At 40.5% G+C, this 14,472-nt stretch overlaps 1 protein-coding gene across 4 annotated transcripts in view; it reads right to left on the minus strand.

The window, feature by feature from the left end:
* DNAI3 (dynein axonemal intermediate chain 3) overlaps positions 1 to 14,472 on the minus strand; it is a 57,081-nt gene that overhangs the window by 13,713 nt on the left and 28,896 nt on the right. For all 4 annotated transcript variants that reach the window (XR_006283154.1, XM_038414672.2, XM_038414669.2 and 1 more), the window contains exons 12-18: positions 13,111 to 13,200; positions 12,116 to 12,244; positions 7,793 to 7,866; positions 6,640 to 6,787; positions 5,637 to 5,724; positions 2,829 to 2,959; positions 1,834 to 1,897 (exon numbers count right to left, since the gene is read on the minus strand). Coding sequence is in view for 3 of the 4 variants with exons in the window: in XM_038414672.2 (XP_038270600.1) it covers positions 1,834 to 1,897; positions 2,829 to 2,959; positions 5,637 to 5,724; positions 6,640 to 6,787; positions 7,793 to 7,866; positions 12,116 to 12,244; positions 13,111 to 13,200 (724 nt within the window). In the remaining variant the exon portion in view is untranslated. The remainder of the gene's footprint in view (positions 1 to 1,833; positions 1,898 to 2,828; positions 2,960 to 5,636; positions 5,725 to 6,639; positions 6,788 to 7,792; positions 7,867 to 12,115; positions 12,245 to 13,110; positions 13,201 to 14,472) is intronic.

The following is a 14,472-nucleotide window of genomic DNA, read 5'->3' on the forward strand; positions in this document are numbered from 1 at the left end:
GTCAGGATTCCCTCCCCACTCTGAACTCTAGGGTACAGATATGGGGACCCGCATGAAAGACCCCCTAAGCTTATTTCTACCAGCTTAGGTTAAAAACTTCCGCAAGGCACACATTCTTCCTTGTCCTTGGAACGGTATTGCTGCCACCACCCAAGTGAGTTAGACAAAGATTTAGGAAAAGGACCACTTGGAGTTCCTGTTTCCCCAAAATATTCCCCTAAGTCCCTTCACCCTCTTTCCTGGGGAGGCTTCAGAGTAAACAAGGTGAGCACAGACCAGACCCTTGGGTTTTTAGGACACCAAAAACCCCAGTCAGATTCTTAAAAATAGAACTTTTATTATAAAGAAAAAAAGTAAAAGAAACACCTCTGTGAAAATCAGGATGGAAGATAATTTTACAGGGTAATAAAATTTAAAATGCAGAGGATTCCCCTCTAGGCAAAATTTTAAAGTTACAAAAAAACAGGAATAAACCTTCCTCTTAGCATAGGGAAAATTCACAAGCTAAAACAAAAGATACTCTAACGCATTTCTTTGCTATTACTTACTATTTCTGTAATTTTAGATGCATCATTCAATAGGAGCTGGATTTCTCTCTCTCTGTCTCCAGAGAGAACAACAAAAGCCCAAAACAAAAACCTTCCCCCACAGATTTGAAAGTATCTTCTCCCCTTATTGGTCCTTTTGGTCAGGTGCCAACCAGGTTATCTGAGCTTCTTAACCCTTTACAGGTAAAGGAGGAATTTTATGCTACCCTTAGCTGTATATTTATGACGTATGCTTTTGATTTATGTCTATAAATTGAATATCTTTAGTCATCATCCTATAAACTGTTAGAGTTCAGCAAGTATTTTAGTTCATGATAGAAACAATAAGACATTAAAATGGAACTTAAAACTTCTAGCTTCTCACAATGCAACCCTCTTTATTGAATCCCTTAGTTACAAACATTGGAATATTTTTAGTATCCACCAATTAAATGCAAAAGCTACACTAATGCAGTTAAAATTAAAAAGCCAGGAAATACAGAAGTTTGGATTCCTATAGCAACATTGTCAACCAAGTTGCATGACATACATACTACATATTTCCTTTGTTTTTTATATTGTTAAAAGAATGGTTTAATATTTAATATAGTATAGTTTGTTTTTAATATATACCAAAAGCTACTCAGAATGTTCAGTGTGGCTAAGCTAATGTCACTATAAGGACCTACTGGATTTGCACACATTTTCATTTTAACCGTGCAGCCAAATGATGTTTTAATATAGGTTTTACTATTAATTTTGTTGTGTTTTAGAAAAATGCAATTTCCTATTTTAAATAATCCCAATTAAGCTTTCAAGTGAGAAGACTTCAGAAGGGGGGGATTTACTGCTATTCTGTGGCTGGAAATGGTCTTCAGACTGTTTACAGGGCATCAGCTTACATTTAAGCTCCATCTATATTAACAAATTGACCCACTGCTGGCAACAGCTGCAACAGGTCCCACTAAGCTGGTGTTAAAAACATTTTAATTACTAGTGTAAATGGGACAAAACTGTTTTCAGCATCACTGATCATGCATTCAGTAATGGTATTGAAGCGGGTTTTCTTCATTCTACGGTAGCAGTCAAATCATTTTCAACACTAGTTTGGAGGCTCTTTGCTGATGCCGGTTGTCAGCAATGAGTCAAATTCCTACTGCAGACAGAGCAAGAGACCGTCCTACAAAGCTTACATCTCCGTGTAATAAAACAAGGCTTAAATCTATGTCTGTATCCTCTATATCCGTCCGGCCATCCATTAGCTTAAAAAGGCAGTTTTAGTTGATGGTGAAAAACTTGAACTTACTAATCAGTCTTCCTGAGTCACTCTCTCTTTCCATCTTCCAGTCAGAATAAATAACTTCACCATCCTGTGATGCCAGAAAAATCAAATAAATGCAAACAGAAGCTGAGTGAAATATTTATAGCAAAAGCTTTAGTCAAAAGGTACCTATTTTTAGTTTGTAAAATTGGAGTCTCTTTACTAAATGTAATTTTTTAGATACATTTAATGTGAACATGTTTTAGCATGACTGCAAAAATGGGGCAAATGTTCACCTTACTTTATCAATTGGGTTGTTTTAATTAAAAAAAAAACCCGCAGTCTTCAGGAAAAACTCACCAATCAGCATTTATAGGGCATTCTTCATGTAGAGCTGGAGTAGTTCACATGTATTATATGGACCTTGCCCCACGGTTTTAGGAAAAGGTGGCAGCAAGAGAGAAAAATTATTTCAATGGGAACCCCAAAATGGAAGAAATGCAGGAAATTTTAAAAAGACACCCTTTTAAATTATTCAATTTTGGCATCTAGATCTAGTTTAAAGAGGTAGAAGCTGGAACATTAGGCTTATTTTTAATACAGAACTAAATCAGGGAAAAAATTCAAAATATGATAAAGCTTTCATGAGACTTCTAGGGGAAACCCTGCAATAAACATTACTGTCCTAATAGTTTGACAATGGGAATAAGGACATTTTATGTGTTCCTGGGTTTAAGAATTAAGTTCAACACCTTTTGGCTAGGATTTCCAATGGAGCCTAGGGGAATTAGCCACCCAACTCCCATTGACTTTCAATCTCAGCCTTTAAACATGAGTGTATAGCCCAGCAATCTTTTAAAGTAAAATATTTATATAAATGTATCAAAATGGGCTACAAAGGCAAGGCAAATTCTGAGTTAAACTACTGATTAACTCATAAAGAAAATATGTACATGCACCCGTCTGTGTAAATTGTCCAGCACACCCCCGCTATTTTAACAATGATCAGTCATAGATTATAATCAAAATGTTTAACTTACTTCAGTTCCAACAAAAAAGTTGGTGGGGATATTCTCCAGTATCTTAAGAGCTTTGGCTGAAGGGACCTTTAACTGCTTATAAGGATTTTCATCTCCAAATATTTCTGGTTTGATTTGGTATTGCATCTTATCTTGAAAAGAGTATGGATATAATCATTTGATTATATAGAGAAATTTACTAGATCAGGCATTTTATTTTCCTTACTAAGGTAATTCCAGGGTGGGGGATTAGAAGTTTGAAGATGAGAAATAAAGAAGGGAAGAAAATTCCAGAGAAAAGTGAACCTAGTATGGCATGGAATAGAATGTTACCTTCATCTAGCAGGGGGAAAGAGGCTGAGCACATACAAATTGCTAGCAATAGAAGGCAGGCGAAGCAGTACTCTTGTGGTGCTTACACTTCAGATTTTTCATAAAATCTCCCACAATTGCCCACCATGGATGCAGCTCCACTAGTGGCAGCCACAGCAGGAGCACTAGAGTAGGCCAGTTTACACAACACAGTGGTTAAAATGCCAATGACCAGTCTACACTAGGACTCCCAATGTTGCTACCCCGGCAGAGCTCTAACGCTGCTGTAGCAATGGAAGTAAGCGATCATCCATCCTGAATTGGGTGGGACAATCCAAAATGCAGAGTTCAAGTCCCAGTCCCAGGCTGAATGACTCCGGGACAGCATTTGTCACAGATTCCCTGCAGCGCCTGCTCCGTGCCTTCCAAGGCTCAGGGGAGGCATCAGCCTGTTCCTGGGGGGAGGGGGGCTGAGTTTGGCCTTAGCCCCTCCTTTGTCATGAGGCCTTGTCCCTGCTCCTCCTCTTACCCCCAAGTCCCTTCCCCCGCGGGCCAGGCCAGAAGCTGGAGCCAGGCTGTGGTAAGGGCCACCCTGGACAGGTGGAGGACCCAGGGCTCCCCACAGCGGGCCGGCTCTTACCATGGTCTGGCTCTGGCTTTCCGCCTGGCCAGGGGACAGAGACTCGGGGGTAAGAGGAAGAGCAGGGGTGGTGTCAGAGGGGGCAGGGCTCCTGCATGTGTCCTACTTTTGCCTTTTGAAAAGGTGGTCACCCTAAATAGGAGAGGCTAAGAAAAACTCCCAATACAGGATGTGCTTGTGGAGACAGCTATGCTGCAACCATGTAAATGGATAAGCAGGGTAGCAGGTCTGGGATGATAGCCAGAAAAATCTGTCACTTAAGAATACTAAGCACTGCTGGAAAAGGTGTGATGGAAAACCCTGACTTCAGAGAATAACTGAGTCTGGGCACAATCCTATGAACATTTATGCACCAAGTGGTCTCACTGACTTCAGTGGAACTATACAAATGAGTACCATTTCTCTGGTATAGATGTATTTGCTCTCTAGATTGAGCTTGTTGGCTGCTAAAAGTGAATGTATATTTGTTTAAATAAATGTTTCACTTGGAATTAAAAAATATAGCAATATTTCTTTTGGTCTTTCTTTCGTTTAGACCAAAATGCCCGTTTTCAGCCTCAGGGAAAAAAGATGATCACCAGTAATGAAAATGTCTAACACTTGCTGGAGTCTGTGTTGTTCTTATAAAACTTTTCATTTATCTCCAGAACTTGATAAAGACAATTGACAATGACTTCTGTTGTTCCAGAATTCTTACTTTCCTTCTTTGACAAGGGCTCAGTAGCAAGTTGGAATTAAACAGCTGAAAGATTAATGTGTCTCTTGGATGCTCTCATTTTTTGGGGGTGGCGGGGAATTTGAAGTTGGCTATGTGAATATGTTAAGGTAGTGAGTTTGTAGAATTATTTATGAACTTTTTATTTACAACTGTAGTTAGTAGTGACCAGTACGTAAATCTGATCTAGTACATCTTAGTAACAGAGTTATAGTGCTTCAGGGTCAGTGTGGTAATGATTTCCAAAAGTATTTTTAAGGTCACATGCTGTCCCATTGGTACTAATTTGCTCCAAACCTTATAAACCTGGCTGATGATCGTTCACCATTCCAAATCTGCCTCGTCCCCGTTCTTTTGCCTTCCCCATTCTCCAAAGACTTTAATGATTTTTCAATATTTTCCTTTTGATTGCTGTTTTACCAATGCAGGGAGGAAGGATGGTCCACCCATTAGCATGGGACTCAGAAGAATTGGGTTAAATTACCTGATCAGTCAATGACCTGTGTGACCTTGAGCAAATCACTTAGCCTTTCTGTGTGTTAGTTTATCCCTCTGTAAAATGGGGGTAATAGCACTTCTCTACCTTTGAGGGACATGTGAGGATAAATACATTAAAGATTGTGTGGCAGTAACACTCAAATATTATGGTAATGGAAGCAATACAAGTATCTAAGATAGCAAGATAGGTTTGCTCTCTGAATACTTCTCTGAAAGTATTATCGTACAGAAGATTAATAATTTCTGATGCAAAGTAAGCAAATAGAAGACTTGCCTCAGGAGTAGAAAATGAAGTAAGGAAAGGTTTATTATAAAATGAAACCCCAGATTAATAAATTTCTAACAATGGTTCTAAAGGAGGAAATCACACATAGTACTGACCAAGGCTCAATTCACTTTAATGGGAATAAGTACTCCTGAGAAAAACAGCTTGCTAGTATAACTTCTAATGAGATCTGATAACCTGTGACCCATTGCTAGAGAATTCTGTTCTTCTCATACTGTATGTGTTCATTACCTTCACCATGCCATGATATAACAGTAAATTTAGGAAAACAGATCCACTAGTTACAGTATATTTATGTTGCTTATCTTTTATTCTATATGCAGAGAAAAATCATCTTACCAAAATACTTATGTCAAAAATATCCACTAAAAATATTACCTTGCATTTTGTAATGGAAATGTTCTTCCACTAGGCTAATTTTGGTAGGACTATAGTCTCCATTTGTGTCGCTCTTGGATAGGTTTGCCTGTTTAGTACAAAGGGAGTATTTGATAACTCATTTTGTCAAACACTTGAGGCATATGGCTAAATTGCTTTCTGTTGTAATGGTAAAGACCTGTTAATCTGAAGTGCATTCTTCAGATTCTACAAATCCTGGTTTCCAGCACCGCCTTTGCTAGCAGTAGTTAAAATGTGACTCAGCGGTCTAGCCTACATTACGCTTTTCCCTCTAAAATTTCTCACTGTTGCCACTTCAATGTCAGCTCCACTGGCGGTAGTCCCAGTGGCCACTCGTGTTTTAACAAACAGTCTCTAGACCTGCTCTGACCAGGATAGACAGCCTGGTGGTAAAAGTGCTGGTATACATTACTACTTCCACTGTAGCCCGAGTTTATTCAGAAATTCTTAGATCATTTTAAAGTTCTTGTAAGCTAAGTTTGGAAAGTATTTGTCCTATTCTGTTCATGTTATAGGGATTCAAATATGGTCTTCCCCTACACGAATCACAACAATATTTAAAAGGAAAATCACAATACTGTGAACATTTACATGGTAAGATTTGGGGTGAGGGGGTGGAGAGCAAACCCGCATACCCCTCAGCAGTGGCTCCTATCCTGCAGGTCTGGACCTGGCTCCCCGCTCCAGGCATTGTGACTGAGTGCACAGGGGTGACAGTGCCACTCAGGTTTGACCAGTGGGATTAGAGTTGGAGTACTGGGGCAGAGGGTGCTTCTACTGGTGGTTGGTGCCCTGTTGGCAGGGCAAAGAGGCAGCAGTAAAGGGATTTAGGTATATTGTCTCTAAAGAGGTAGAACTGAATTTTCATATCTTTTCCCCTAAAACCATGACTTTTTTACTAAATTTAGCACGATTGCACTGTGATTTTTTTAATTTAAAAATGCCATGACAACTCTGCAGGCCTACACATTATATACAGTACCTTAATGAGAGGTCTCCAGGAGAGATTGAGATGTTTAAAAGTAGTCGGTACATCAGGGGGAGCCTCGATAGCCTTCTCTTCTTTTACTTTCTCGAATGAACTCTGGATAGTAGCTTTGGGGGCTCGAAGATCCCAAAATAATATGGAGCTCCACAAAACCAGAGATTGTAGATTATTACTATTTGTATGCTTAAAAATCATTTAAACTTTTCAGTAAGTTTTTGTATAATTGTTTTTTATCTTCAAAATTAGTATAGCAATAGATGCAAGAGTTTGGGGAAGAGAGAAATGGAGAACTAGTTTATAGCTACTTTTCTACACTATGGCATATAGTTACTCTGCATTTTGTCCTCACTCTGTTCTTAATCATATACTGTAGCTAAATAAGCATCATAGTTTAAAAAAACTACATACTCAGTGGATGAAATGCACTCCCTTGCATAGAGCCTATTTACTTGGTCTGGGATGGTGTCTGCTGTGCAGCCTCTGGGTTGGAATTGCATCCACAGCCCTGCCAGCCAGTTGAAGAATATAAGAAATGTCATAATGGTCTGACTCAAGGTCCATCTAGTCCAGCACCCTGTCTCTGACAGTGGCCAGTAGTGGATGCTTCCTGAATGAAATGAGTTGTACTGGCAAAAGGACTATGTGCAGGTCTAACTCCATCTACACTAGGGCTTTTGCCAGTTCAGAAATTTTATGAAAAACCCACACTAATTGACGTTACTATTCAAGAAAAAGTTTCTTGTGTAGACATGGCCTTAGGTTATTTAGCAGCCTTCTGTGCATAAATGCAGTTCTGTGGCCTTCCAGGACAATCTACTTGGGGCCAGCACAGACACTTTTTCTGTGGCACAGAGTGAGCCTTACAGAGGTGCTTTCATGCTGTCCAGCTAGTGGACCCCACACACTGCCCTTATGTGGGGCTTAAGCGATGTGGTGGTCTGTGTGCTGGCCCTCTGCAATAGGATGAATTTAATCTATTCCAGATAGCTTTGTAGGAATTTAGAACTTTGTCAGTTACACCATTGAATATATGCTGAAACATTTAGCAGAGAGAAGGAGTAAGGTATATTTAGAAGGATTTTCAAAGGAATTCAGGAGATATTTTGTGACTGTTTGTGCCTATGAAAACATTTGTAGAATGCATTACCAATCAGGAGAGCAGGTTACAAGCTGCACACAAACTCCAGTTCTGTTTTCAAAAGCAATGCCCATTCTGTTAACCTAAAATAATAATTAATTAATAATACAGGGAGGTAGAGATGAGAAATGGCAATAAATTATCAACAAAGCTACTTCTTCACCGCCTCTAAAAACAGACTTTAAGAAAGAGAGCCTCTCGCTGTGGGTTGTACAACTCCCCTGATACAGCTTTCAGAGTAGCAGCCGTGTTGGTCTGTATTCGCAAAAAGAAAAGGAGTACTTGTGGCACCTTAGAGACTAACACATTTATTTAAGCATAAGCTTTCGTGAGCAAGTCAGGGCTTACTAGCCCATTGATATGAAAATGAAACAAACACGTTTTACCAAAACAAACATACTTCAAGCAAATCAGTTAGTGCCTTGATATTCAGAAATGCCAAGCATGTAGAACTTGAAATGAGGTCAATGAGATCTTAAGTTACTAGCACAACTGAAAATCAGGCCCTCAATTGTCAAATATATGAGTACCTAATATCCATCCTCTTGTAAATTTCATCCTGCTTAAACAAATAGCAAATCAGTGAAGAATTAATGGTAAACAACTACATAGTGAAATTGCAATTCAAAAAGTGAATATCTCAAATGATACTTGCTCATAATAATTATAAATAATTTAGTTTTTATTAGGCTCCGTATGTTTTTTTCCAATAACACTTTTCTCTGAATTGATCTTTTTTTACTTATTTCCTCTCTTTTTAGATCAAAACAGAAAATTAGATTTACATTTAAACTTGTTCAGAAAATAAAAGAATAGCAAACAAAGTGCTGATGAAATAATGCAAGTTATTGATTCCACTAAAGTTTTCTGATCTTATTTTCAAACCTAATTCCCAATCTCTAAAAGATGAAAATGTATGTACACAATGGAATCTTTGTCCAGAGAAAGAATTGACTACTTCCAGATAATGGGCAAAACTGCATTTATCAGCTACTCAAGAAATCAGGCCAGGATCCCCTGGGGGACTAACATGAAAGGGAAGGGAGTCCAGGAGTGCTGGCTGTATTTCAAGGAATCCCTGTTGAGGTTACAGGGACAAACCATCCCGATGAGTCGAAAGAATAGTAAATATGGCAGGCGACCAGCTTGGCTTAATGGTGAAATCCTAGCGGATCTTAAACATAAAAAAGAAGCTTACAAGAAGTGGAAGGTTGGACATATGACCAGGGAAGAGTATAAAAATATTGCTCGGGCATGTAGGAAAGATATCAGGAGGGCCAAATCGCACCTGGAGCTGCAGCTAGCAAGAGATGTCAAGAGTAACAAGAAGGGTTTCTTCAGGTATGTTGGCAACAAGAAGAAAGCCAAGGAAAGTGTGGGCCCCTTACTGAATGAGGGAGGCAAGCTAGTGACAGAGGATGTGGAAAAAGCTAATGTACTCAATGCTTTTTTTGCTTCTGTTTTCACTAACAAGGTCAGCTCCCAGACTGCTGTGCTGGGCAACACAAAATGGGGAAGAGATGGCCAGCCCTCTGTAGAGATAGAGGTGGTTAGGGACTATTTAGAAAAGCTGGACGTGCACAAGTCCATGGGGCCGGACGAATTGCATCCGAGAGTGCTGAAGGAATTGGCGGCTGTGATTGCAGAGCCCTTGGCCATTATCTTTGAAAACTCGTGGCGAACGGGGGAAGTCCCGGATGACTGGAAAAAGGCTAATGTAGTGCCCATCTTTAAAAAAGGGAAGAAGGAGGATCCTGGGAACTACAGGCCGGTCAGCCTCACCTCAGTCCCTGGAAAAATCATGGAGCAGGTCCTCAAAGAATCAATCCTGAAGCACTTAGAGGAGAGGAAAGTGATCAGGAACAGTCAGCATGGATTCACCAAGGGAAGGTCATGCCTGACTAATCTAATCGCCTTTTATGATGAGATTACTGGTTCTGTGGATGAAGGGAAAGCAGTGGATGTATTGTTTCTTGACTTTAGCAAAGCTTTTGACACGGTCTCCCACAGCATTCTTGTCAGCAAGTTAAGGAAGTATGGGCTGGATGAATGCACTATAAGGTGGGTAGAAAGCTGGCTAGATTGTCGGGCTCAACGGGTAGTGATCAATGGCTCCATGTCTAGTTGGCAGCCGGTGTCAAGTGGAGTGCCCCAGGGGTCGGTCCTGGGGCCCGTTTTGTTCAATATCTTCATAAATGATCTGGAGGATGGTGTGGATTGCACTCTCAGCAAATTTGCGGATGATACTAAACTGGGAGGAGTGGTAGATACGCTGGAGGGGAGGGATAGGATACAGAAGGACCTAGACAAATTGGAGGATTGGGCCAAAAGAAATCTAATGAGGTTCAATAAGGATAAGTGCAGGGTCCTGCACTTAGGATGGAAGAATCCAATGCACCGCTACAGACTAGGGACCGAATGGCTCGGCAGCAGTTCTGCGGAAAAGGACCTAGGGGTGACAGTGGACGAGAAGCTGGATATGAGTCAGCAGTGTGCCCTTGTTGCCAAGAAGGCCAATGGCATTTTGGGATGTATAAGTAGGGGCATAGCGAGCAGATCGAGGGACGTGATCGTTCCCCTCTATTCGACACTGGTGAGGCCTCATCTGGAGTACTGTGTCCAGTTTTGGGCCCCACACTACAGGAAGGATGTGGATAAATTGGAAAGAGTACAACGAAGGGCAACGAAAATGATTAGGGGTCTAGAGCACATGACTTATGAGGAGAGGCTGAGGGAGCTGGGATTGTTTAGTCTGCAGAAGAGAAGAATGAGGGGGGATTTGATAGCTGCTTTCAACTACCTGAAAGGGGGTTTCAAAGAGGATGGCTCTAGACTGTTCTCAATGGTAGCAGATGACAGAACGAGGAGTAATGGTCTCAAGTTGCAATGGGGGAGGTTTAGATTGGATATTAGGAAAAACTTTTTCACTAAGAGGGTGGTGAAACACTGGAATGCGTTACCTAGGGAGGTGGTAGAATCTCCTTCCTTAGAGGTTTTTAAGGTCAGGCTTGACAAAGCCCTGGCTGGGATGATTTAACTGGGACTTGGTCCTGCTTTGAGCAGGGGGTTGGACTAGATGACCTTCTGGGGTCCCTTCCAACCCTGATATTCTATGATTCTATGATTCTATGAAAGTTGCATCCATTCTTAACACTTTGTAAGCCAAATCCTACTAAATTTTCTCAAACAAACATGGCCACTGAAGTCAAAGGGTTATTTGCATGAGTAAGGAAGGCTGGATTAGAATCCGAATGTAGTTTGTTTACCTTCTATCATGCAGTTTTGTAATATTGGATTTGCTGACCCTGTGCCACTGTAGCACTGATGCTGTAGACAGACCCTGAGTTGAACCACTGGCAAATTTGTGTGTACTCTTCTGGAGAGGCCTTGTCTTTATACATGTATGTACGGTGCCGAGAGGGGGTTGTGGGTACTATCACAATATAATTAGTGATTAATGTGCAATGTATCAATCTTCCTTCCAATGATGTATATGCATTGTCTTCTCCACAGTCTTCACTCGAGTGTCTATGCAGTAGCAACTGAGTCTTAAAAACTTAGTTACAAGAAATTCTCAAGATAACATCCACTTTGGGTTGTGGGTCAGATTTTTCAGCCTGGCCTCTTTTTTGCACACCTCACTAATCCTACTACTTAGAAAGCAAATGATCACGTAGGGCCGACTCATGGAATCCCTCTTTCCCTCCCACACTAAATTTAGAGGGAGCTGGATGGGCCCTTAAGATACTGTGGATGGAGCACTATGAATAGGATAGAAAGTAAATGTAGGTGCAATTTTTGTGGGTGCAACTTCTATCTAGAAAAAGGAGATCTGTTAATAAAGTCATTTCTGGCAACTGAGTTGTTTAGGTGACCTAAGAAGTTACTGCTTTAACTTCTTGGTGTCAGGCTAGAAATTCCCACAGTAGAATTAATATACAGTAACTCCTAATTTAACTTTGTCCTGGTTAATGTTGTTTCATTGTTACATTGCTGATCTGAAAGGGAACAAGCTTGTTTAAAGTTGCGCAATGCTCCCTTATAATGTCATTTTGCAGCTGCCTGCTTTGTCCACTGCTTGCAGGATTCTCGGGAAGAGCAGCCTCTCCTTGTGGGCATTAGAAGGGAGGGAGGGGTGGGGAGGGGAGGAAGGGCTGGCATTGTTTGGCATTCTAGGATGCAGTCAGAAATACAGTACTGAGCCCAAGTACTACTGAGATTATTATAAGTAATTTCATCTTGTAACACCTGATCTGCAGTTCACACACTGCTTTTATTAGTGGTTTGTTAAAAATATAAAGAAAAAGTAATAAAATATCAATTAAAACTCACCTCAAAATAGTCTGGTAGCCAGTGTATATCTGTTATTACTGTTTTATGGCCATATTCTATGGAAGAGACTGCACAATATCTCACAAAATGTGGTTCCTTATCACTTTGTTGTGCTTGTATAAATGTTGGCTAGAGAAGTTTTTAAAAGATACATTTTAAAAGGTATGTTTTAAAAGGTATGCAAAATGCAACATTAGTTATCAAGAAAAAAAAGAGGAAACTTCTCATATTGTTAATATTCCTTTACAGTATTTTAGTTCAACTTAGAAACCTTTCTAGGGGTCTGATCTAAAGCCCATCAAACTCAATGTTAAGTCTCAGTCAGCTTTGAATCAGGCCCTGGCATACCATACTCTAAAACTTATGTCCACAATTGCTCCACCCACCTCCAATATAGCATTATTTCTTCCACTGTGCTCTCAGGCCTTCCTTCTAATTACCCACTTTTGTATCCTCTTTCCATTCTCATCTTCGTGCCTTCTTCCATACCACACACTCTGCCTGGAACTATCTTCCTCATTCCATGAGCCAAACCACCTTCCCTCTACCCTTTAAATCTGTCCTTTTAAAACACACTTCCATACACACCTTAGCACCTTTAGCACTGGGGAAAATTTCTGTTCTGCTTTCAGTTTATACCTCATCCAATATTGATTTGATCTATTCGGTAGCTTCCTGGGGGTAGGGCTGAATACACTGTTGGTGCTCAATAAATAACAATGCGCTATTACATCTCTGGTATGTGTGGATTACAGTAATATTATTTATCTGGATTGATAATGTAGATATGAGATTTTGATAAAGATTTATTTTGTTGCCTGACGTATCGGAATACAAACAGTCTAGTTAGTACTTCATTGCCAGGCAGATATTTCCTTCATTTTAAGCCTGCATTCCCTTTCCCATATTTTATTTCCTAACTTCCTCTCTTTTTTTTTTTTTTTAATTCACAGCAGGGCATACTCCAGCACTAAATACAGAACTCAAGTACTAACCATATTAACAGCAGCATTCTTGCTTCCACCAGCACCAGTTTTAGCATTCTGCAGCTTTACTTCATACTCAGAAATGTCCCACAGTACAACCTATGAGGAGAAATGAATGTCCTTACAAAGTATTTTTTCTGTTTAAATGACAGATTAAAACATACTTCTAAACTGTAATATGAGCACTGTTTGAGACTAGAAGGAGGAAGGCTACTTTCTATATCAGAACTGGAGGGTGGTGGGTTTTTTTTAAGGTATTGCCTCTGTAGACCCTCACTGTAGCAGTCTTGTGCAACAGACTGCAAATCCTAGAACCATCTGAGTCACTTAACAATTGATTGGTCTGTGCAGCTTGTCACACTGATCAAGCATTTCTAAATGTCACCTTTAAAGTGATTGCTGAGACTGTGGACTGAAAAACTGCTTCTATGACATCACATCCTCAGGACTCAATAAAGGATTAGACATTTCTATGGATGATGAGAATGTTTACTGACAGGATAAAACATTTATACGGGATGTAAACTTTCATGTTTCATAAACCAACATTAGCTGATGAAAGTTGGGAATAAAACTTCCCGTCCATAAAAATGTCTAATCCTTTTCTGAATTGTTTTAATCTCCTGGGGTCAGTAATATCTTGTGGTTCCACACTTTAATTATGTGTTGTGTAAAGAAGCAATTTCTTTTTTTAACAGTTTAAATGAATTTCCTCTCAATTTTATTGTCCTACACTTAGGACAGAAGAATTCCATGCACTGCTACAGGCTGGGGACCGACTGGCTAAGCGGCAGTTCTGCAGAAAAGGACTTGCAGATTACAGTGGACGAGAAGCTGGATATGAGTCAACAGTGTGCCCTTCTTGCCAAGAAGGCAAAAGACATATTGAACTCCATTAGTAGGAGCATTGCCAGCAGATTGAGGGAAGTAATTATTCCCCTCTATTCGGCACTGGTGAGGCCACATCTGGAATATTGTGTCCAGTTTTGGGCCCCCTCACTACAGAAAGGATGTGGACCAGTTGGAGAGTCCAGCAGAGGGCAACAAAAATGATTAGAGGGCTGGGGCACATGGCTTATGAGGAGAGGCTGAGGGAACTGGGGTTATTAAGGGCTTGGTTACACTTGCAAGTTAAAGCACATTAAAGCAGCCCTGGGCACCCTAGCTCCTGAGGTGTCCACACTGGCAAGGCATGTATAGCTCCTGGACTCTGCACCTGGAGCGTTCCTGGTAATCCACCTCTACAAGAAGCATAAAGCTTGCTGCGCCCTGGCTGAAACAAGGTCAGTGTGGACAAGGTGTTGCATTACTGTGCTGTGATTGGCCACCAGAAACGCCCCATAATCCCCTGAAATCAAGTGGCCACTCTTC

The sequence above is a fragment of the Dermochelys coriacea genome, chromosome 8, assembly GCF_009764565.3.
Source record: "Dermochelys coriacea isolate rDerCor1 chromosome 8, rDerCor1.pri.v4, whole genome shotgun sequence".
Taxonomy (NCBI): Eukaryota; Metazoa; Chordata; order Testudines; family Dermochelyidae; genus Dermochelys; species Dermochelys coriacea.